Source organism: Peromyscus eremicus, chromosome 16_21 (assembly GCF_949786415.1).
Source record: "Peromyscus eremicus chromosome 16_21, PerEre_H2_v1, whole genome shotgun sequence".
Classification (NCBI taxonomy): Eukaryota; Metazoa; Chordata; class Mammalia; order Rodentia; family Cricetidae; genus Peromyscus; species Peromyscus eremicus.
Genome location: NC_081432.1, coordinates 11,594,891 through 11,618,566, shown reverse-complemented (window position 1 = coordinate 11,618,566; position 23,676 = coordinate 11,594,891). Strand labels below are relative to the sequence as shown.

General features: G+C 46.5%; 1 protein-coding gene across 1 annotated transcript in view; it reads left to right on the top strand.

The window, feature by feature from the left end:
* Positions 1-21,436, top strand: part of Upb1 (beta-ureidopropionase 1) — a 33,035-nt gene extending 11,599 nt beyond the window's left edge. The window contains exons 4-10 of the mRNA XM_059282053.1: positions 6,378-6,472; positions 9,650-9,811; positions 11,389-11,558; positions 17,142-17,223; positions 17,852-17,894; positions 18,835-18,989; positions 21,128-21,436. Coding sequence (XP_059138036.1) covers positions 6,378-6,472; positions 9,650-9,811; positions 11,389-11,558; positions 17,142-17,223; positions 17,852-17,894; positions 18,835-18,989; positions 21,128-21,238 — 818 coding nt within the window. The 3' untranslated portion in view covers positions 21,239-21,436. The remainder of the gene's footprint in view (positions 1-6,377; positions 6,473-9,649; positions 9,812-11,388; positions 11,559-17,141; positions 17,224-17,851; positions 17,895-18,834; positions 18,990-21,127) is intronic.
* The last annotated feature ends 2,240 nt before the right edge of the window (positions 21,437-23,676 follow it).

The following is a 23,676-nucleotide window of genomic DNA, read 5'->3' as shown; positions in this document are numbered from 1 at the left end:
GGGTCTCTCTATGTAGCCCTGGCTGTTCTGAAACTCTCTACGTAGACCAGGCTGGCCCCAGACTCACAGAGATCCACTTGCCTCTGACTCCCCAGTGCTGGAATTAAAGGTGTGCGCCACCACGGCAGCTCTTTTAGAGTTTTTAATTAATTTTGTCCTAGAATCAGGCTACACTTCTTTCCAGAAGAAAAGAGAGAACGTGTTCCAATGAGCTGAACAGAAAAGTTAGGTTTTGTAAACTTTATGTGAAAACAAAGAAGGGAGAGAGGAACGGCCATTTTGTGGCTGCTTTCCTTGTAAATCCGGGTCAGGGAGAAAGTTACTGAGTGGGTACCATCCGGGTCCTTCTGAGCACTTTTTCTGGTGAGGGCAGGAGACAGAGGGGATGATATTAAAACTGATCTGTTGTGGAAAATGACCGCCATCTCTTTCCAAAATAAAGGGATAAACTACTGAGTTGTTCTTTGGTGCCATGAGCTTCAGTGTGAGGGATGCTGTGTTGAGTTTTCGTTTGAGCTGATGAGCCTAGACTAAATGTCTTCTTACAATTTTCACTCAGCCTGTCTCTGCCCGCTCCATAGCCTCACTTCCTGACACTCCATTAGGCTCTGTCTCCAGCCTAGCTCCAGAATTTTCTCCTTTTTCCTCTACTTTTCTACATTGTCCTTTCACTTTTCAAACTGTGCATTTTATATTTCTTTTTGCCCCACCTTCTCTTTTTTAATGTAGACCTGCACTAGAGTGCGTACTAATAACCACATGATGGAGCCAATATTATGCTGTCTTGAAATCTCCTCTACCAAAGAAATGAGTCCATTACTTTTAAAATTTTTAAAGTTTTTGCCGGGCGGTGGTGGCGCACACCTTTAATCCCAGCACTCGGGAGGCAGAGCCAGGCGAATCTCTGTGAGTTCGAGGCCAGCCTGGGCTACCAAGTGAGTTCCAGGAGAGGCGCAAAGCTACACAGAGAAACCCTGTCTCGAAAAAAAAAAAAAAAAAAAAAAAATTTAAAGTTTTTAAAATCCTCAGCCAAGTTCCTAGAAGGGCAGAGAACAGCCACATTCTTTGTGAAAATATCACAGGTATACTATCTAGCCCAGCTCAGTTGTTAATATTGTTCTCCTCTAAAAACCACTGAGTGCAGGGCGGTGTGGCGCATGCCTTTAATCCCAGCACTTGGGAGGAAGAGCCAGGCAGATCTCTGTGAGTTAGAGGCTAGCCTGGGTTACAGAGTGAGTTCCAGGAAAGGCAGAAAGCTACACAAAGAAACCCTGTCTCGAAAAACTAAAAAAGAAAAGAAAAGAAAACAAAACAAAAAACCTCTCGAGCTAGGCCTTCCAAGTCCATGTTGCTCTCAGCCCAGCCTTCCAAGCTCCTACTGGGATGGCCCATTAAGCTCTGCCTATAGTTTTCAGTTACTTTTCTAGTCCAATGTTCCAGAAAGCCGTCCACATAAAAACAGCACTTGTCACATCAGTAGCCCACTCCTGGTACTGTAATCCAACTTTCTTTTCTGCCACCAGCCCCAAATAATGACAGAGAGACTTATTATTAGTTATGAAAGCTTGGCCTTAGCTCAGGCTTTTTTCCAACTAGCTCTTATAACTTAATTAACCCATATTTTTAATCTATGTTCTGTCACATGGCTCAGTTACCTCTCCTCAGTATGGCATGTCTGACTTCCTCTGAGTCTGCTGGTGAAATTCGAGCACCTGGATTCCTCCTCTCTTTCCCCAGAAGTCCCGCCTATCCTCTCCTGCCTAGCTATTGGCCATTCAGCTCTTTATTACACCAATCACAGCAATACATCTTCACACAGTGTACAAATATCCCACAACACGGTACCAACTTCTGCATTAGTTACTTTTCTATCACCGCCCTAAGCACCATGACCAAAAGCCCCTGGGGGAGGAAGGGTTCATTACATCTTATCGGTAAGAGTCCATCCTGGAGGGGCGTCAGGGCACAAGCTGAGGGCAGGAACCTGGAGACAAGAACTGAAGCAGAGACGGTGGAGGAACGCTGCTTACTGGCTTGCTCTCCATGGCTTGCTCAGTCTTTCTCATACAACTCAGAACCACCTGCCCAGGGGTTGTGTAGTCTCCTGTGGGCTGGGTCCTCCCGCATGAATCCTTAATCAAGAGAATGCCCTCACAGACTTGCCTCCAGGTAATTGGATGCAGGCATTTTCTCAATGAAGATTCCTCCTTCCAGATAACTCTAGCTTGTGTCAATTGACAAAATTCCAACCAGGACACTCACTGAACCTGAAACTCATCAAGTAGGCTAGATTTTCTGGCCAGTGAGCTTCAGGAATCTGCACGTCTCCGTCCCTACCTCTCCAGCACACCCAGCTCTTTACGTGGGTCCCGGACTCCGAACTCAGGTTCTCATGCTCACAGAACATGCACTTTACCAAAGAGCCATCTCCCCAGCCATCATTCTGTCTCTTCTGTTGCCGTATTCTGAATTCATGGGCGTTCCTTTGTTCGGGAAGTCCTCGTTTCGTCATCCCTGGATCTTGTCTCATGTTTGCGGCATCTTCTCCTACCTCCGAGGATACTGACATTAAATAACGTTTTGTCCCCTTGTATGGTCCTTACTTGTTCTGAGCTGCCCCCCCCCCCATACATCTGCTTATGTTTTTAAGATTGAGGACTGAAGAGTTGAAACTCAACCACAGGTTTTGGGGAGAGGCTTATCCTCTGAGTGCTGTTTAGGGTGCTCTGGCGTAGGTAATTCCCATGTTAGTATCTCTGGATTACTTCCTTCAGACTGGTGGGATTCCCTAGAAGAAAATCTCCTGCCAAGAAGAGGAAGAGGACAAAGGTCACGGTGGTCATTATGTTACTTTCCCTGTTCTTACTACATTTATCTTCCACTCTTTTTTTTTGTTGTTGTTGTTGTTTTGTTTTTGTTTTTCGAGACAGGGTTTCTCTGTGTAGCTTTGCGCCTTTCCTGGATCTCATTCTGTAGACCAGGCTGGCCTCGCACTCGCAAAGATCCGCCTGCCTCTGCCTCCCAAGCACTGGGATTAAAGGCCTGTGCCACCACCGCCCGGCTGTCCTCCACTCTTGTTTGACTCCTGTCTGTAGCTTCCATTAGACTGACTCCATGGGACCATTGCTTGCATTTGTTGGGTAATTTTTTTTTTTTTGATCCCTACTTCCATGTGCCCATCTTATCTACAGTGGCTACAGTAATCCTTATAGGAAGCACTAAAACATCCATTGGATGATTTAACCAACTCTTTGCTTTATTGGTTCTGGAACTCCTGCTCCACCATTAATGCCTAGCAGAGGTGCTTCCTCCTTTGGGAGACCCTGGAGACTCCCTAGGGCAGTGGTGGAACTCTGTCCTGTGAGACAGTATGGCTGTCTGTGGTGGTTCGAATGAGGAATGTCCCCATCGGTTCAGATGGTTGAGGACTTGCTCCCCAGTTGGCGTGCTGTTTGGGGAGGCTATGGAACCTTCAGAAGGTACGACCTTTTGTTTTTCCATTTTTATTTATTTATTTTTCTATTATCAGCTTGATACAGTACAAATTCTTATCCTAATAGTGAAATGTTTCACTGAGGCTTGTCTAGTGATTGAGTAAAACCAAAACTTATTATAAGGCACAGTCATCCTAGGGTACCCCGCTGCTATGTAGCCTCCCTGGTTGTGTGGGCTGCAGTCTGATTGTTCTTTGCTTTATATCTAGTATCCACTTATGAGTGAGTACATACCATGTTTGTCCTTCTGGGTTTGGGTTACCTCAGTCAGGATGATATTTTCTAGTTCCATCTATTTGCCTGCAAATTTCATGCTGTCGTTGTTTTTCTCTGCTGAGTAGTACTCCATTGTGTATATGTAGAAGGTACAACCTTAATAGAGGAAGTAGGTCACTGGGGGCCAGCTTTGAGCAATTACAGCCTAGGCCCACTTCCTGTTCTCTCTGTGTCTCTCTACCTCTCTCCCTCTCCCTCTTTCCCTACCCCTATGCTTCCTGTGTATGGGTGAGATCAGAAATGTTATCTCCCAGCTTCCTGCTCTGCCTTCCTGCTGCCATACCTCCCCGGCCATCATGGACTCTCCCTCTGGAACTGTAAACCAAAATAAATGATCCTGTAAGTTGCTTTTAGTTACCATATTTTTATCACAGCAATAACAGAGTAACTAATACACAGTCCAAGACCATAAGCTGTCTCTTTGCTTTGCTTTTTTTGATACAGGGTTTCTCTATGTAGCCAAGGCTGATCCCAAGCTCAGGATGAGCTTATTTCTTGAGTCCTGGGATTCCAGGTATACAATACTCTGTCCGGTATAATCAATGTGTTTTTCTCTAGGCCAGCTGTTCTTAAGAACAAAGTCATGTCTTACTCACGAGGCTGACTCCATGTTAGGTCTAGGAACGTAGAACCCTTCCCCTCTGGTTGAAAAAACTTACTGGGATTTTGTAGCGCCTGCTTCCTTTAATCTCCATCCTATATCTTCTTCTGGCAAATTTATTCACATCGGGATATTTATGTATACAGGAAAAGGAGCCATTCAAAGGGAAACAGAAATTTGGAACCCTTAACAACTTGAAATGAAATCAGCATGGGAAATGTTGTTCTCTGGGGACACTTAGGTCACTTCTTACATTCTGGAAGCTGAGAATTAATGGTCATCAGGGAATATTTTTTGTTATTAGCGGTTCTTCTTGCTGGATTCCTTAAAATAGTTCTCTTGTCTGGACTGGAAGGACTTTAGGGAATCTTGAGACTGGAAGCAAGGTTTCCTGGACTCTGCTGGCAGCATCTTCTGCCTGCTATGTGACTGACAGAGCCAATGGTAGCAATGCTGGGTCAGGTGTAACCTTGGGATCGGGCTCACGGAGACTGGGAGAAATGTGAAGCTGTGGCTTCTCTTTCTTTGATGTGAAAGGGAAAAGATCCCACCAGCTTTGCAAGGCATGAGAGCTGCTCATTCCCATGGTAGGTGCCATGTTTGGTCACCATTGGCTATTATCATGATTTCTAACACACTCCATGCTGACACTAGTTAAATACAACCGGGTCATGTCATGAGGTGATGTGTTTCTTGAAAGTGGGCCGGTTTGGAACCAGAAGAGCAACAGCAAACATCTGGAAACATCCACTTGGCTAGTCAATTTAAAGCAAAAGGAGATGGGTTTGTATATGACAGGAAGCTAAAGAGTACTGACAGAATGGGGCCCAGGAGTGGTGGCACACGCCTTTAATCTCAGCACTCAGGAGGCAGAGGGAGGCAGATCTCAATGAGTTCCAGGGTCTACAGAGTTCCAGGACAGCCAAGGCTACACAGAGAAACCCTGTCTCAAAAATCCAAAAATAAAAAAATAAAAAAATAAAAAATGAATGGGCCCAGTACAACATGCAGTACTTCAAGTCAAGAAAAAAACAAACAAATAACAACAAACCAAACTGCTCAGTAGGAAACAACCAGGCAATGGGCAGAGAATGTGAACAGTGAAGAAAGGATGAATCCAGAATTCCCAGGAAATATGCAGCAAGATACTCAGCATGACTAGTAATGAAAAACGTTTGCATTTCTGTAGTGGAGAGTCTGAATCTGGCTAAGCCTTGAGTATGCTAGATAGGTGCCCTACCACCAAGCTGCTTCCAGGACAAGGAAGACTTAGTCAATCATGGTGAGATATCAGTTTGCATAGCACACTGGTAGATATAAAGATAACTGCATTATTACAGGACTTCAGATGTACCCGGGGTAGTGTAACAACATTGTACACAGCTCAGAGTCCCAGGATCCCCTCCCAGGAGGATCCCTCTGACCCATGCACTGAAAAGTGCTGTGGTGAGCATCATCTGTGTGGGGATGACACACATTCTGTATTGTTCCTGTACGTGTATGTATCCAGTGTTGGAGAAAAAGCAAATACAAACCAATGACTTTAGGTTTAAGAATGTGATTTGGTGGTAGGGCATTTGCCCAACATGCATGAGGCCCTGAGTTGAATCCTTAGCACTGAAAAGAACAGAACTGTGGTGTAATCAGTGCTACGATGATTAGTTTGCCCGAAGACCTGAGTTCAAACTCAGCACCCCGCCCCCCCCACACACACACATAGCAGAATAAAGCCAAATAAACAAACAAAACACATTTTAACGAAATATTTCCTCTGAATTAAAGCCCTGGCAGGGTCTAGCTAGAGATCATGGAGGCAATGCCTTTATCTTTGGGCACTTGCCTCCTGCCCAGTAGTTTTCAAACTTTTGTGGTACCATTGAATGGCTTATTTCTGAAGAAGTCTCCCTGTCTTCTTCAGAAGAAAGATCCCAGTGGTGACCTGCTCTGGGCTGAGGATACTCACTAGGGACCATGTGACTCATTCCTAACCTTTCTCTTTTTTACAGACATGCCCTTTGCTTTCTGTACACGAGAGAAACTTCCTTGGACAGAATTTGCTGAGTCGGCGGAGGATGGACTCACCACGAGATTCTGTCAGAAGGTGAGAGGTGAGCTGTGCTCCGGGGGTGGTGGCTGGCAAACCCACGCAGGATACAGAGCACAACCACGGCTGTCAGATGTGCCCCTTCGCTGTGGAAAATGCAGCTGTCCGATGCTTGTTTTACCAAATGAGACGGGACTGGATATTTTCATTGCCGTTGGGTCTACTTTAACTTAAGTTCACAGTTTCAGAGCCGGAAGAGCCCTCCTTGGCTTTATTTGGTGACAGCTGCAGCCCAGGGAGGGATGGTTTGGAGTGACTTCATGGAAAATCCAGCGAATGGCAGAGCTCGCACTCAGAGATAAGGGGCTTTTATCTTTTCTAGACCTTTGCCCGCCCCACTTGCCAGTTGTTAATTCAGTGAAAGTTTCAACACACAGTCTGTGTCATGGTGCAGAAATGGGTTTTCATTTTTCCTGAGTAAAACAGTTACACGTGTGATCTGATCCCGATGATACAAACTGTCCAGAAGAGTCGAATCTCTGGAGACAGGGGGAAAAGGCCAGGGCAAGAGAGTAAGGAAAGAAGGCGAGTGGCTGTTAATGGGTGCAGGGATTCCTGAGGGGTGCACAGAATGTGCCAAAACTAGCTTGTTGTAACAATTGCACAACTCTGGAAATACGCTAAACCCCAGTGATTTATACACCTTAAAAGAATGACTCTGTGCCGTGCGAATTCTGTGTCAGTAAAGCTGTTATGAGAAAAAGCCCGTACCAGTCAAGGACTTGCTGGTGGTAATGTGTCTTTATTCTCAACTCCAGCAGCGGCACTTTCGTTTCTCTGTTTTCATTCAGACTTTGTACCATGCTTGAGGGAGTCTGGAGCAGAGCCACAGCCGTATTGATTTTTCTCAGTACAAAATGGTGATTCTAAACATCCGCTCTCTCAAGCTATGGGGGGAAACCTCTCACCGAGTTATTGATTCATTGTTGTGGTGAAAGGAAGGGGGACTGGATGTTTCCATTTGGTAAGCCTAGATTAGGGCTAGAGGGAGAGTGTGATTAGAGTGGGTGCCAGGGAACACTTGTCAACATTAAGAGGGACCAGGGGCCTTCATTAAGATCACAGGTAATAGTGGCTTAGGTAGTGTTGAGAACAAGTGACCATCCGAAGTTACTCAGTTAACAGGTCCTGATGTCCGTATTGGAGACAGAAAGAATTTAGTGCTTGAATGTGTTCTCCAAAGCTGATGGGTTAGAAATATCTAATATGAGTATTGTGAGGAGACATATTATAAAGGTGGTTCGGTCATGAGGATTAAGCTCTTGTGAGTGGATTTGCATCAATAGTTCCATTTTCTTTTAATAAAAGCAAGTTCAGCCTCTTCTTCCTCTCTCCACTCTGTCTTGGACGATTCCACACAGAGGCCCATCAGCTGCTGGCTTCTGTGTGGTTGATATCCTTGAGTCCAAAACTCCAAGGACAAATCTCTGTTCTCTGTGAGTTAACTGATGGCTCCTATTCTGTTATAAGAGCACAAAACAGACCAAGTAGTAAGTTATCTTGGTATAGACAAGAAGAATAATGATAATTCATCACAAATGTTTTTGAGACAAGGTCTTACTCTAGGTTTAGTAGCCTGGAACTCACTATGTTACCCAACCTAGTCTCAAATACATACTTTTTTCACCCCAGCCTGCCAAGTGCTAGGATTACAGGTGTGAGCTACCATACCTGACTTCATTTTATTTATTTTTAAATACCTTTCATTTATTCTTTGACAATTCAATACATGCATACAATACATCTTGATCCCAAGCTTCTCTTCCCACTCCACAGGACACCCCTGTCTTGCTCTGGGTTTCTATTGCTGTGAAGAGACATCATAATCACAGCAACACTTATAAAGGAAAACATGTAGTTGGGGCTGGCTTACAGTTTCAGAGGTTTAGTCCATTATCAGCATGGCAGGAAGCATGGCAGTGTACAGGCAGACGTGGTGCTGGAGAGGCAGCCGAGAGTTCTACATTCTGATCCTCAGGCAGCAGGAAGAGAACTGAGTTCCACACTGAGCACAGCTTGAGCCTATGAGACCTCAAACTCCACTCCCACAGTGACACACTTCCTCCAGCAAGGCCACACCTCCTAATAATGCCACTGCCTATAGACCAAGCATTCAAACACATGAGTCTATGGGGGCCATACCTATTCAAACCTCCCCGCAAACATGGCCTCTTCCAAACTTTGTGTCCTCCTTGATTTTGGTAACTCAAGAATCCATTTTTTAAAATTGTATGAAGAATGTAAAACTTGCTCTCTGCCATGCTTTTGCCTATGTGTCCCCACTGCTGTCCCCATCAGAACTCTAGCATCAGGAATCTAACATACCATGTCCACTAGAGAGTCTCTTGGTGCCCCTCCCCTGCGGCCCCTGAGAAGCACATTCTTCTTTCTATGTCTGTGAATTTCATTACTCCAGGGTTCCTTTACAGGTAAAAGTCATATATTGCATTTTTAGCAGGATGATAACATTTAGCATAATGCCCTCAAGGTTCCTCAGTCTTACAGCGTGTGATAGGAATTCCTTGAATTACACAGGTGGATAAAATCTCGTCTTTGTGCACACATTTTGTTCGGCCCTTCATCTGATGATGGACAGTGAAGCTGCTTCTACCTCTTGGCTCTTAATGATAACAAATGGTGCTTCCCTGATACGGGTTCATCACTGCATAGACCTGTCTCCCTGAGTGCCTGCTTTTTCAGGCTTTGGGTATACATGCACAAGTGGTGTTGTGTCATAGTTCTCTGTTTCACATTAAGGAGCATCCATATGATTTCTGAGAGTGTCCATATCAATTTATATTTTCATCCCAGCATTGCACAAGGGTGATTATTCATATTCATCCTCTGTCTCTCTCTCTCTCTGTCTCTCTGTCTCTCTCTCCCCCGCCCCCACAGGGTCTCACTATGTAGTCCTGGCTGGCCCTAGAACTCACTATGTAGACCAGGCTGGCTTCATGAATGCTAGAATTAAAGGCATGTGCCACCACATCTGGCTATTGATTATTCTAACATAACCAGCTGTAGGCATCAAGACAACACTGACATTTCGTACTTTAAAAGTAACAGCTGCAAACAAAGTCTAATTATTTAGGAACATCGTTAAATTCTTCTCTAGTTAAAAAAAAAAGAAACAATTTACTCGAAAGAGGAACTTCATGGTTTTCCATTCCCCAGTTGGCAAAGAAGCATAACATGGTGGTGGTGTCTCCAATTTTGGAACGAGATCGAGATCACGGGGGAGTTCTGTGGAACACAGCTGTGGTGATCTCCAATTCAGGGCTTGTCATGGGAAAGACCAGAAAGAACCACATCCCCAGAGTGGGTGACTTCAATGAGGTGAGTGCCAATCAGAGCTCAGTGGGCTTTTCTCGGGGAGAAATTCTGTATTGGAGGCTGTGACACCAGACACTGTAGGGTAGTGCTGTTTCAGTGTTCGGAGAGTCTGATAGCATGGCCCTACATCACATGGACATGAGATGCTTAGAGTCACGAAAACTTTTAGCATGGGATTGATATATACATCATACATGTGTGCAGGAACTCGATTTGACTTTCTGCAATATTCCCTCAAGGTAATTGGTTCATAAACTAAAATGCAGATAAACAGTACACAAACATGAGATTGTTTCTGTGAGCCCTTGTAAAGGGGCTCTGAGCTCCCAGGTAACCATATATAATCCTAGTTTTAGTGGATGCTGGTCTTTGTGACTTACATGGTATCTCAGTTGGCTCCTGTTCAGGTGTCTTTGAGTGTGTCTGTGTACAACGGTGGTTACACAGGACCCCTTAGACTTACTAGTGATTAGAATTCTGGGAGAGGGGCTATTTTGATTGGTAAATGCCAATTCACAAGTAGTGGGTGGTGGCAGTGGAGGGCATTTGAAAGAGAAAAATGAACTTTTCATAATGCCAGGATCCTAAATCTGAATTTGAATGTGACTTTTCAAGAAGACCAATAGTTCGGGATATGCTGCCCCCTTTCTTAGCCCCCACACCGCATCCTTGGTTGAGAATTTAGACTGCTCTCAGGCTGGTCAACAAGGTGAGAAACCATCTCCAGGGCTACGGGGAGACAGAAGAGCTGGTGTTTCTCAGTAGCAGCTGGAGGTGGGGTGGGACAGACACACTCCTCACCTGTTTACCCTGGGGTTAATCGTTAGCTCTCTGCAGAAACCACTGGTCTGAGTACAGCAGGATCTGCTCAGGGTCCACTATGTGTACATATCCTGGTTGCTGTCTAACTCGGCCAATTTTTAATTAATTAATGCAAGAAAGCCAAAAGCTCTAGGAGCAGATCTGCTTGGGACCTGAATTGCCCTCTAGGCTCCCTTCAACTATATCCCCATCAAGTCCCAGAAGTGGCAGCCTCGGGACTCAGGTGGGGGGAGAGGGGTAGGAGAATACGGTTCCATCTTCTTGTCCTACAGGGAACCCTATGCAGGATGCCCAGGCTGCTATGTGGAGGGTGTGTGTTTTACTCTTAGATTTGGTCTTAGTCAGTTGGGAAAGTCCCAAGCCAATTCAAGTGATATACAGTTTCCAAAAATGAAGAGTTACTCTGGGTGGGTCTGGGTCTTTTCACCTCTAGCATTCTGTGTAAAGATGTATGGTTGGTAACTTATCTTAACATTGACCTGACCACAACCTTTTCTTGTATCATGATTGAAAACTTACCATAGATTATCCTGGAAATCACGTGACATACCACAAAGCCGATCGTGGGTTAAATACCAGGCCATTGTATTTGCCCCATGAGCTAGTGTTGTTATTATTATGTCTGGGTTTTAAAACAGAGTCACACCCTAATGTTAATTTTAGATTACTGGTGATATTCACTTCCGTTGAGCCTAAGGAAAGCAGAATTGCTTCCGCTCTGAGGCACCAACACATGGCCCTCTGTTTGTGCTTTTCAGTCAACTTACTACATGGAAGGAAACCTGGGCCATCCCGTGTTCCAGACCCAGTTTGGCAGGATTGCAGTAAACATTTGCTACGGGCGACACCACCCCCTCAACTGGCTCATGTACAGCCTCAATGGAGCGGAGATCATCTTCAATCCCTCAGCCACCATTGGAGAACTCAGGTCACTTGCTGGGAGAGATCTGGGGGGCTTTCTGGGCCTCATACACCACCTCAGGCCCAGGGTCAACCTGTGGGGTTCAGACATGGGTTTAGTAAACTGTAGTGAGCAGATATGATCATCAGGATGTCTTAGATCACAACTGTCTGATTGGATGTTGCACAATTAACCAGATTTTCAGTCGGGGGTGGGGGGTGGGGAGAAATGCCCAACATGACCATTACACAATCTGACCTCCCCAAAAAGCCATTCTACCATTGGCAGCAACCTTTGCTGGGATTCTGAACACTGGGAGAGAGATAATACTCTCACTCTCCTTCATGATGGTCTGGAATCTCAAAACCTGACTTCTCAGTGGAGCACAATAGGCTCCTGGCCAGCATGGGTTCCTGGACAGGGGTCTTCAGAATCCTGAGTCTCAACTCTGCTATCCCCCATAGGAAGGGCAGTCCTCCAGAGGAGTGGAGCAGAGGAAGTAATGCTACCCAGAGGAACAGGGAATAATCTAGGAGACTTGTTTTAACCGGAGAAAAGGTTCACTTTAATAATATGTCACGGGGGGCTGGAGAGATGGCACAGCAGTTAAGAGCTCTTCCAGAGGACCTGGGTTCAATGCCCAGCACCCACATGCAGCCCACAACTGTCTGTAACTCGAGTTCCAGGGGTCCGACACCCTCACACAGACATACACGCAGGCAAACCACCAATGCACATAAAATAAAAATAATAAATCACAAATTTAAAAGATAATATGTAGCAGGAAGTGTTGGAGTACCAGCCTCATCTCTAATATGACTAAAACTGCTTTGTTGTGGTGTCGCTGAGGGCTGGAGCAGGCGAGCACTTGGGCGGGACTTGCAGGGCAGGGAGTCAGCTGAGATACCCCACTCGGCTGGGTTTGTACCACTTCTTCCTTCCCCTTTGGCTAACCATTTGGGAGGTTTCCAAGCGTGTCTGTCTATTTTCTCATTGCCGTGAATGAATGGCTGACAAGACTCACAGCTTGAAGGTTTAGGTCATTATGGTGGAGAAGGTAGGAGGAATGTGAGGTGGCCGGAGGGTCACATTGCATCTGCAGTCTTAGGAAGCAAAGGGACATCAGTGTTGGCACTCACCTGCTTTTCTCGTTTCCCAGTTTTTATTCAGTCCAGGACCCAAGCTCATGGTCTGATGTTGACCAGGCCTAGGGTTTAGGTTGGGTCTTTTTTCTTCTGTGGAAACTGTCTATGGAGATCCTCTCATAGACTAACCCAGAGAATGTCTCTGAGGTGATTTAAAATCCTGTCAAGCTGATAAGGCAGAGTAACCATCCTAAGTCCATTCGCTGTACTTGACACTCAAACACATGATGTTTAACTCTTAACATTCCACTGTTGGTCTTCAGGCCTGGTGCCTGTCTCACTCTGCCAACAATCTCCTGTAGTCTTAACAGTTCCAACACGGTTCAGAGATCCAGTGTCTCAAATCTGTACATCTCTGTGGGCTGGGGGGGGGGGGGGTTGCAGGGTGGATCACAGTTCTAATATACAATAACACAGATCAAACATTCTGATTTTAAAAGGGAGCATAACAAGGAAAAATCAGACCAAGTAAGACTAGGGTCCCACAGAAAAACAAAACGAAACAAAACACCAAGTCTTGAAGCTCCATGTCTGGCTTCTGAGGCTCTTGACCGCATCACCTGGGCTCCTACAGTCTTGAGTAGGCCCTCTCTTTTAGTTCTGTCCTAGGCAGACCATGTAGCCTCTCTGTTGAGCCAGCTCCTTCCCATGCCTACAGATTTCTTCATTTGATGTCCCACAGCCTCCACATCTCCAGTGTCCTGGGGTCCCCATAGCAACTTAGGTTTCGTAGCCTCATTCATTGACCTTTAAGGGCCCCATTGCAAGGAATCTGACCCTGCTACACACTGCCTGGCTTCTGTAGCTTTCTGGGATCTTGATGTAAGCCGTCATTGCCTGGTAACTTGTATTTGCCTGCCTAAGAAACCAGTACCATGTAAACAATGTTGCCAAATTCTGTTGCTAGCTTGAGATGTAGCCTGTCCCCCTTTCTCCTATAGCCACAGCGGCCTCTGTGTGCCCCGTGTCTGAACCTGGAGAAACACTCCCCAGAGTAGTGGTTTTCCAGCGTAGAACCCTTTCCGAGGGCATCCTCAATTCAGTCTCTTTCCTTTTAAATAAGTTTGATTTTTCCAAGCTGGATTCTGCCCTCAGGACACCCTTGTCTCCTCTCTTCCTCCCTCCTTTCCTCATTCATCCTCTTTTTCTCTCACTGTAAATGTGGATAAATGTAAATGTGCAGAGAGATGTAACCATGCCAAAACTGGAATGCTATGCTATCTTGAAATTTCCTTGACCAACAAATTCATTTCGAATTCAGTTTTGTTCAAGATTCCAACTAAAGTTTATTGGCATGGATATATCCTCATTCTTTGCCAGAATCTAGTGAATGGTATCTACCCTACTTCCTGATAGAGTCCTTATAGGAACTTCATGAGCAGAGTCTTAACCATCTGAATTTTTATCAGCATTCAGGCCTTTTAAGTTCTGCCTGAAATGGCCCATTAACTCTCCTTAGAACAGTCTATGACATCTCTGGTCCATGCTTCAGCATTCCCTCAAAAGGTCTGTGAATGATATAGCCAGGTTTCTCAAAGCAAAGGCCCCACTGTTGCTTGAGTTTTCCTGCCTGGCCCACAGTCAGGGCAAATCTCTCTCACCTGCTAGTCCCACAGCCGCTCAGACCCGACCAAGTAAACACAGAGACTTACATTGCTTACAAACTGTATGGCCATGGCAGGCTTCTTGCTAACTGTTCTTACAGCTTAAATTAATCCATTTCTGTTAATCTATACCCTGCCACGTGGCTCGTGGCTTACCGGCATCTTCATATGCTGTTTCTCATCATGGCGGCTGGCAGTGTCTCTCTGACTCAGCCTTCCACTTCCCAGTTTTATTCTCCTCCTTGTCCCGCCTACACTTCCTGCCTAGCCAATGGCCAATCAGTGTTTTATTTATTGATTAATCAGCAACACATTTGCCATACAGAACATCCCACAGCACCCCACCTTCCAATATCAATTATCTGAATAGTTACTTTTCTTGTTACTGGGACCAAATGTCAGACAAGAAGTAATTAAAAGGAAAACGGGTTTAATTTGAAAGCTTATGGTTTCATGGTTCAGCCCACGGCAGGGAAAGCATGACAGTGGGAATGTGAGGTCTGTACCTGCAGAGATGTGGCAGAGATTAATACCACTCAACCACCTTTTCCCTCCCTCCTTTTAATTCATCCTAGGACCTTAGCCCATGTCATGGTACTGCCCAAGTTTGGATAAGGGTAGGACACTCCTCAGTTAAGTCTCTCTGGAAGTCTCCTTGTACATATTCTCAGAAGTGTATCTCCTAGGCGATTCCAAAGTATCATTACAAGTTAAAAGAGCTCTAGGAATTTATGTGCAAACACCCCAACCTGGAGCTGCCTTTCTCCAAAGCATGATGGATGGGTACAGCAGGAAGTGCTGACTTCTGTTCTGTGTTTATGATGTCTGTGTTCTGTCCCAGTAGGGTTCGGGTCATGGGAAAAGCTCTACGCTCTCAATGGATTTTTTATTCAGTTTCTTCTGAATGTCAGATGCAACATTTAATTTACTTTCGCTTTGAAGCATGGTGCTTGTCTTTTGAATAACATTCCTCCACATTCAGAATTTTCATAGCAGGCCCCTAATAGACCTAGAATTTAGTTATCCAGTTACTTATGTTGAGTGCATTACAAAGGTATGGTCTGGGTCTGGGAGGGGTGCTTTTGGGCAGAGGGACAAAGATCATAGTTTGCATCTTCCCTCAGGGTTTCCACTCTGAAAACATATCTCCTGGTGCTTTGAATGTAGCTAACTGTCCATTGTCAGTTGAAAGACAAGATGGTCTTTAAGTCACTCATCTACTAGGTCTTAGTGGAGCCTTGGGCCACCTCGTGGAGTATCCCCCCTTCTACCAGCTGTGTGTAAGACTTTTGGAAAGGGATTGGAAAAAAATAGCTTAGAGGGTAAAGGCACCTTCCGATGACCTGGGTTCAATTCCCAGTCCCCACATGGTAGGAGGAGAGGATCACCTCCCACAAATTGTCTCTCACCTCCATATTCATACATACAAAATAAATAAAATGTAACAAAAAAATGTAAAACACATTTGGGGAACTCCATCTTCTCCTCAGGCTTCCTTAGAGGAACCTGAAGTCTACTTCCTGGGCACATGGGTGTGAACCAGCTTCTGAGTAAACCCGGAGAGCTACCTCATGTTATGCATGGGAAGGCCCTCCCCAACCTTGTTATCTTGAACTTTTCTTAGCTCCAATTGAGCAAACAGAAGTACCAAAGTAATATGCACGTTAATCCTTATGTCCACAGCAGCCTGATTGAAAAATGGTTGGTTTTTCCTTCCTCGGCTGAGAATTGCCCAGCCTTGGCCTTTCAAGGGCGTGGTGAGCTGGAAAAGCTGTGCTGGTCTCTGGGAGAGCAGTGTGCTTCATGGGATGAGCACTTCAGTTCATGCCCTTTGCCAGTTAATTGTACTTGTAAGAATGGTAGTCTGAGGAAGTGATGTAAAGAAGAGCAAGGTGACGTGTGAGATGTTTGTGGTAGTGGTGGTGACACTATCCATAACGGAGCAGCTGGCGGCCACAGAAATGTCAGGGTTTAGTAAATTTCAACCCATTTCTTCTGTGGGTGAGTGACGCTAAAATGAGCCATTATGAAGATAATGCAACATGGTGATAAAAAGAAAAAGTATGAGCAATGAGGAGACAGGAGATGTGTCCCCCACTATGTGTGGTCAGAATTCTGACTCTTCCCCCTCACCATAGGCAAGTGTAGTCATAGAGGATGGAAAAAAAATAGCAACTAGTTTATTAGGCTGGTGAGATTCTGGGAAATTTCCTTAAAGTAACATGATTATTTATTTAAGTGGTTGTTTTTTTCTTTTTCTTTTTTAAGTACAGTGTTAGGCAAACCCCTGTGCTGTGTCACAGTTTCCAAACCCATCCCCCATAGGCCATGCACTAGCTCCCTAATAAACCCATAGCTCCTCTCTGCTACTTACCAGCCTTGTGTTCAGCTTGGAAGATGGCTTCCCTGGGAAGAATAAAAATGCGGACATGACCGTTAACAAAACAACCACGCTGTGGAACTTCATCTTTATGACCATTCAAGCTGCATCATCTCACTTGGATGTTTTGGGGGTGACTGAGACTTAGGATAAAGGCTGTCTGACCCCCAATAGACTACGGCAGTATGGATTCTGCCTTTAGCTGGCTTTCCCTAAGAAGCTGCTATTAACTAAGCAAGGTGTTGACAAGCTGGTCCGATGGTGGGACTGTTTTCAGACTTGTCCCAGCTAGCTCAGGCTGGCCGGGTCCTCGCTGTGTAACCTGGGCTGGTGGCTAACTCACAGGCCTCTTGCCTCAGCTTGCTAAGTGCTAGATGGGTACCATGCCGGGCTCTGCTCGCAGCCGGGCTGCATCTTAGAGCTGAGCATCTCCGGAGTGGCCGAGAAGTCTTCAATCTGCTTCTTCCTCACCCTCCCACAGTGAGTCCATGTGGCCAATCGAAGCCAGAAACGCAGCCATTGCCAACCACTGCTTCACTTGCGCCATTAACCGTGTGGGTCAGGTATGTGCCTGAGGGATAGTCTAGGAAAGGGGCCCCTGACTGATGCCTTGGATGGGACAATTCACCTGTCTTCTTGCTCCCGTTGCATACATGCCACAAACTTTGGAGTCCCAAGGGGGGAAAAAAATAACTTGATCTGATAGTTTTCTTCTGGGTTTTGGCCTCTTCTCATTTTGCCTGTCCTCTCCCATCCTGTCCCCTCCCCCTCTTTTCCCCTCCCCTCTCCTCCCTTCCCCTCTCCTCTCCTCCTCTCCCCTCCCTTCCTCTCTGCTCCTCCTTCTCTTACTCAAGGTGGGGTGTTATTTCTGAAGGTGGGCTGACCTCACATACATTGCCCAGCCCTGAGAATTGCAGGTGCCTAGTGTCTCCCTGCTCCAGAATTATAAACCCAAATACAAAATCCAGGTCTTCCCTTGCCTGTCATACTCCTTGCTGGCTTCCTAAGGTGCAGTGGTGGCCTGCTGAATTTACCAGTCGCTTGCTGATTGCCCAGAGTGCAGACCCTTGCATCCTTCTAACTGCTTCCTGCTTTGGCCCCTTGCTGCTCTTGGTCCCGCTGGGTGATCTGGAATGACTGTCCTGGTGCTGCCACCTAGAGGTTCATCTTAGCCTTGCACTTAATTCACAGGAACACTACCCCAATGAGTTCACTTCTGGAGATGGAAAGAAAGGTATGTTCATGAACATTCCCCTTGCTCGGCCTACTTTCTCTGGGAGGGGTCCGCTCCACAGCCTGTGCTTGCTCATTGGGCACCTAGGAAGGGACCACTGACAAGTCTCCTCTGCTTCCTTGTGTGTAGTTTGAGAGACTATGGCTGGGGTGCAGATCCTCTTGGGTGGCCACCTTGTTCCCCAAATGGGGATCAAATGGGAATGGGACTGGTCTCACTGTCTCCCCAGGCCTTGTGTGAAACTGGACCATGAAGTTATAGTGAACCCATTTGTGAGCTCTCTAGAAAGTGGGGGCTCTCAGAGGGGTCCCCATCTTTCTTCTTTCTTCTCCACCCACCCAACTGTACTGATGATGTCCTCTGAGTCAGCGTAGATTGTCATAGGTTCTGGGGTCCACAGGGGGTTGTGATCTGAAGGCAACTACCAACACACCTCTGCTAGAAATCTTTCACCCTGAGGTCCCGCCTCTCCAGCCAGGAATGTGAGAGGCAAGTCCTGCATCACTCACTAAAAGGGTGTTTCCCCTGGCTCAGTGGGTCCCCCTCAAAAAGATACAACAGGATGAACACAACTGTTTCTGAGATCCCTCCATCTGGAGTCCCAGATGGCACTCCAAACTTGTAGAGGTTCCAATCCCAGATGCATCCTGATGATGGATAAACAGAAGACGTGGAAAAGGAGGTTCTGGAACCTGTCTTAGAGGGGCCACCTCACTCAGCTGTGGTGGCCTTGAGTTCCTCAGGGCAGCGGGAGTGATGTGAAAGCAAAGCTCTGTCACCTTCTCTAAGACCTTTAGACAGGAGGAGGGACACTGGCATTCGGCAGACACTGGGCTGGTGCACAGGTTGGCTTTCTCCCCGGTATTCTGCCATGTGCCTGCACTTCTTCATAGCCCACACTGTGTACAAGCTCATGGCTGCTTCCCTTTGCTCCTTAAAGCTCACCATGACCTTGGCTACTTTTACGGCTCAAGCTACGTGGCAGCACCTGACGGCAGCCGGACCCCTGGCCTCTCACGCAACCAAGATGGGCTGCTGGTCACTGAGCTCAACCTTAACCTCTGCCAGCAGATTAATGATTTCTGGACTTTCAAGGTGGGTACCCAAGTCCCCTTCCGTTGCCCTGCTACTCTGCTTTGGTTCCCATCCAGTTGCAGGAACTTCAGAGGCCTGGTTTGCTCTGACAGGCAGTTGGAAGGAGACACCAACTCCCCACTCTGCAGCAGCTCTTTCCTGAGCAGAGGGCCAGGACTCTGCTGGCTGTGGGAGAAATCTCTGGAGGGAAAGATACACAAGCCTGAGATCTCAATATATTTCTCCTTCCATTTGATTTAGATTCTAGGCGTCTTCACACAAATTAATCTCAATTTCATTTGTCTAGAGAATACGGTGGGCTGGCTTCTGTAATCCATTTTTTCTTTCCAGGCATTTGCACTTGTCACAAGATAAATGTGCATGTCTGGTTCTGCCTGCGACCAGGCTCCAGAGTCTAGGCATTAAGACAATAGTGGGAATCGGGTCACGTGGATCTTTGCCTGGCTCTGACTCCACCTTGCTCAGTTCCTTTGGGCAAACATCTTCTGTCCCTAAGCCTTGGGAGCAGTCTGAGTGAGCAGATGAGACAGTGGTGGCCAAGGCCGGGACCCCTAGAAGGACTCCTGACTGCAAGGCTTGTTACACTCGCCTCCAGCAGTTACAAACAGAGAAGATGAATGTCCCACTCTGTGTGACTGAATGGCTTTGTGGAGTGTGACTGGAGGAGCCCAGATGCGGACTCTGAACTCTGTTCCCCGACTTTATGTGAGTGTGAGTCCTTGGTCATATCCAAAGACTCAGATTCTCATTGGACAGACAAGATACTGCCCGTGAGAAGGTCTCCTGACCTCCCTGTCCTCTTCTTGGGCAGCTGAGGTTAATGCAGGATCCCATTTCAGTCAGAAGTTGGAGCCAAGAATGTGGCCAGCTCTTCTGCCAAGTATCTCCAGGAGCAACGAGTGGTTTCTCTTTAGACCCTTTCTCAAAACAAAAGCCTTCCCAGTGGTGATGGATGTGAGTTCATGCTTCTCTCTCCTTCATCCTGCCTCAGGCCTGACCACATCTCCTGAACCAAGAGGTCATAGTCAACTGGGCCAGGCTGTGTGAGTCATCTCACATCCTTGAACTTCACTGGCATCCAGGCTGAGGTCATAATGCAATTATTTGTCTTCATTAGTGTCTGAAATAGCCCTGTCAATCAGCATGATGAATGTATTTTCTGCCCCGTGGCTGCCCCCTAGTGGCCAGAGGTGGTGGCAAGAAAGGAATAGATTTTTAAATCTTTCCAAGCATGTATAATGTTGTGTGATATTTTGTTTGTGTTCTGACTAATAAAGCTTGCCTGGAGATCAGAGGGCAGAGCTAGCCACTGGTTAACCATAGAGGCCAGGCAGTGATATCACACACCTTTAATCCCAGCACTTGGGAGAAGGAAGCAGGAAGATCAGGAGTTCAAGACCACCCTGGGCTACACAAGATTGATCTAGTCTAAAAGAGAAACAGAGCCGGACAGTGGTGGTGCAGGCCTTTGATCCCAGCATATGGGAGGCTCATGCCTTTAATCTCAGCACTAGGGAGGTGGAGACAGGACTATGAGGCAAATGGAGACAGGATGCTGGCCATTCAGTCTAAGGATTTATAGAGACAGGATCCCATCCATTCAATCTGAGATTTCATAAAAGTAAGAAGTCCCTAGTGGCTGGCTGCTCTACTTCTCTGATCTTTCAGTTTTCACCCTCAATATCTGACTGTGTGTTCTTATTGTTACGACTAATTAGGATTGTGCTTCATCTGGCACCCCACGTTGGGTGCCATATGTAATCAGAGGCTTCTCTGTCCTGCCCTTTTCCATAGCCACTTCTAAATAATCACCCAGAGGACGGTATTATGAATGTTTGGCCAGAAGCTCAGGCTTATAACTAGCTAGCTCTTACATTTAAATTAACCCATTTGTATTAATCTATTCATCACCATGTGGCCTGTGGCTTACTGGTTCTCTGACATCTTATTTCTTGGATGAGTGGATTGCATCTACCCGACTCCACCCTCCTTTTCCCTGTATCTCTGTTTGGCTTTCCTGCCTAGCCTTATTCTGCCTGGCTATAGGCCAAATCAGCTTTATTTATCAACCAATGAGAGCAACATATATTCACAGCATACAGAAAGACCATCACACAGCATGTATGTTTTGTTTTCAGATGACTGGCCGACTTGAGATGTATGCCCGGGAACTTGCTGAAGCTGTCAACCCCAACTACAGTCCCAACATTGTGAAGGAAGACCTGGTTCTACGCCCTAGCTCTGGTTAAGTTTGGAGACATCACCGGCCCCAGTGGCTAAGTTTTAAAATGCATTTGGGGATTGGGTGGAGGTGGGATTCAATACCCAGGCAGGAGGAGGGTAAAATGGGGGATAACTGCTAATAATTAATGTGTGATTTTCTTCTGGAAACTTGAGAATGTTTTGGGATTCAAAAGATGATTCAACAACATTGAAATTTTATTAAATGAAACGGCATTGCATATGTTGAAAGTGTTTTGTTTTGTGTTATGCAAATTTTACCTCAATCTAAGAAATTCCCAGCTGTGAGTTCATATCCAGGCCATTGAAAGGAGCTGGCACAGAGGAGGATGAGCGAGTGGTATACCTGGAAGTGAGCAGTTCCAATTGACTCCCCAGCTCTCCATCTCTGGTTTCCATGTGCATCTATAATGAGATGTCACACGGACCAGGCAGACCTCAGGCTGAGTTCCAATTCTGGGTCTTCTCTGCTTCTACCTGTTGTCACTCTCCTCTTCTCCATGCTGATCCAGTCTCAAGGCTCCATCAGCTCCTTGAGAGTCAATTTGGAAAACTGTGTGCTAGTAGGAAGAGGGTCAGGGCAGATGAGAGTCACAGAGGCTACAGCATGACTGTGAATAGATGGGCCATTGCTGAGTAAACTCAAATCCTAATTCTTCAGGCAGGCACAAACCTAGCATATGTAAAGGGTTTGACGTGGGAGACATGGTCCTACTGTATTTCCCTGGCTGGTCTTGAACTCTAAGGTTCAAACCATTATCCTGTCATAGCCTTCTGAGTAGCTAGGACTCCCAGAATGTGCCACCAAGTCCCACGTTGTGTAAAGGTATCTTACAAATGTGATTATAAAGTTTATAGCCTGTTGACTGAGTGAGATCATGCCATAAAACCAAGGTGGACCTCACTCAATCTGTTTACAGTGCTAAAGAGCATCCTTGAGCCTTCTGTGGGGAGGAAGACATTGTGTATAGACAGCAGTCCCTGCCTCCCTGACAGTCCTCCATGGAGCTAATTAGACTTACCCAGCCAGCCCCACCATCACCCCCTTCACGTCCTCATAACAGCTCCTAATGTATACCCTATGAGTTCTGCCTCTGGCTGGGTCTAACTGATACAGACTTGGATGCCAAGAACAATCCCAAAGAACAAAATCTTATGGATGAATTTTCCTCTTTGGTTCTGGGTTTCTGGAACTCTGTTCATTTGACTTGATTTAAAGACATTAATGACTCTCTTTCCTATTGGGGGGGGGACCAGACGTGGTTGCCCATGGCATGATGGATGCCACCATAAACATCTATACGTGGGGCAGGTCACCAGTCAGTGCCCAAGAGTCCCAGCCTGCCCTTCCTGAAGGCCTTCCCTGTGGGTCTCAGGCTTCCCTAACCAGCCCCATCATCACATCGGGAAATTTCTTCTACTAAGTCTTTGTGTGCTTTATTTCTGTCCGTTTTCTCATGGTTCCCACTTCAGTGGTTGACCCTGACTTACGATCAGGTCACTCAGTTCTCTGCCTGTGTGTTTGTATAACGCAGCCCCGTGGCTGTCCTGCTTTAGGTTTCAGTCTGGTGGTGAGAGAGAGACTAGGTGTCCCATGAAGCCCCTCGGCAGCTGTCAGTGCTGTGCCTGTGTGGCTGTGCCCCTGACACCAACCACAGGTGCAGAAGGTGTAGCTCCAGGGGTACAGTGCTGAGCCTCAACCTGTAGTTGACCAGAGTGTCGGGGGTGGGAGGTAGCACTCTGTAGCCCCACCCTTCCTGTTCCTTATCAGAGAAGGCAGCCTTGTTGCCCAGTAGCTAAATTACAGGAACAACCTCATGTTGGGGATAGGTGTCCCTAGGTAGCACCTTGGATGACAAAGTCCAGTGGAATTGCCTGACAATGTTTGCACTGTCGTCCTTAACCCTTTTGTGCCGCAGGAACAGCGGCCATCAGACCTCAGTGTGTGTTAGGTCTGCCCCTGTAGATGTGGTGAACTTCCTGATATGGCCCTTCAGCATCTATAGCCAGTGTGCCTGTGGTTTCTGGAAGAAGCATATAAACAGCCTAATACAGAAATGCTGAGTTGAGATGCCAGGCATTATTTGATTATCCACTCCTGTCATTGTCTGGAAAGGAATAGTCAGGCCTGTCTTCAGGGAGGCAGCCCCTGCAGAGGTGGGGCTTCAGGGCTGGGCTCATGCCTGGGACATGCAGATGCTCAGCAAACTTCCGTTGAATGAGCCTGGGGATGGAGATTTTATGTGACCATTGCTGATGTCACTGGGCAGACTCTCAGACAAGAACTGCGTTGGTCCAGTGTCCATCACCTCTAGCCCTGCAGGTGCCTCTACCATCTTGGATGAAGCCTATTGATCCTCAGTTTCCCTCCTTACCATCACAGGCTCTGAGTCTCTGGCAAGTAGCTTTTCTCCCAGACTACGAATTCCTTTGTTTCCATGCTGGG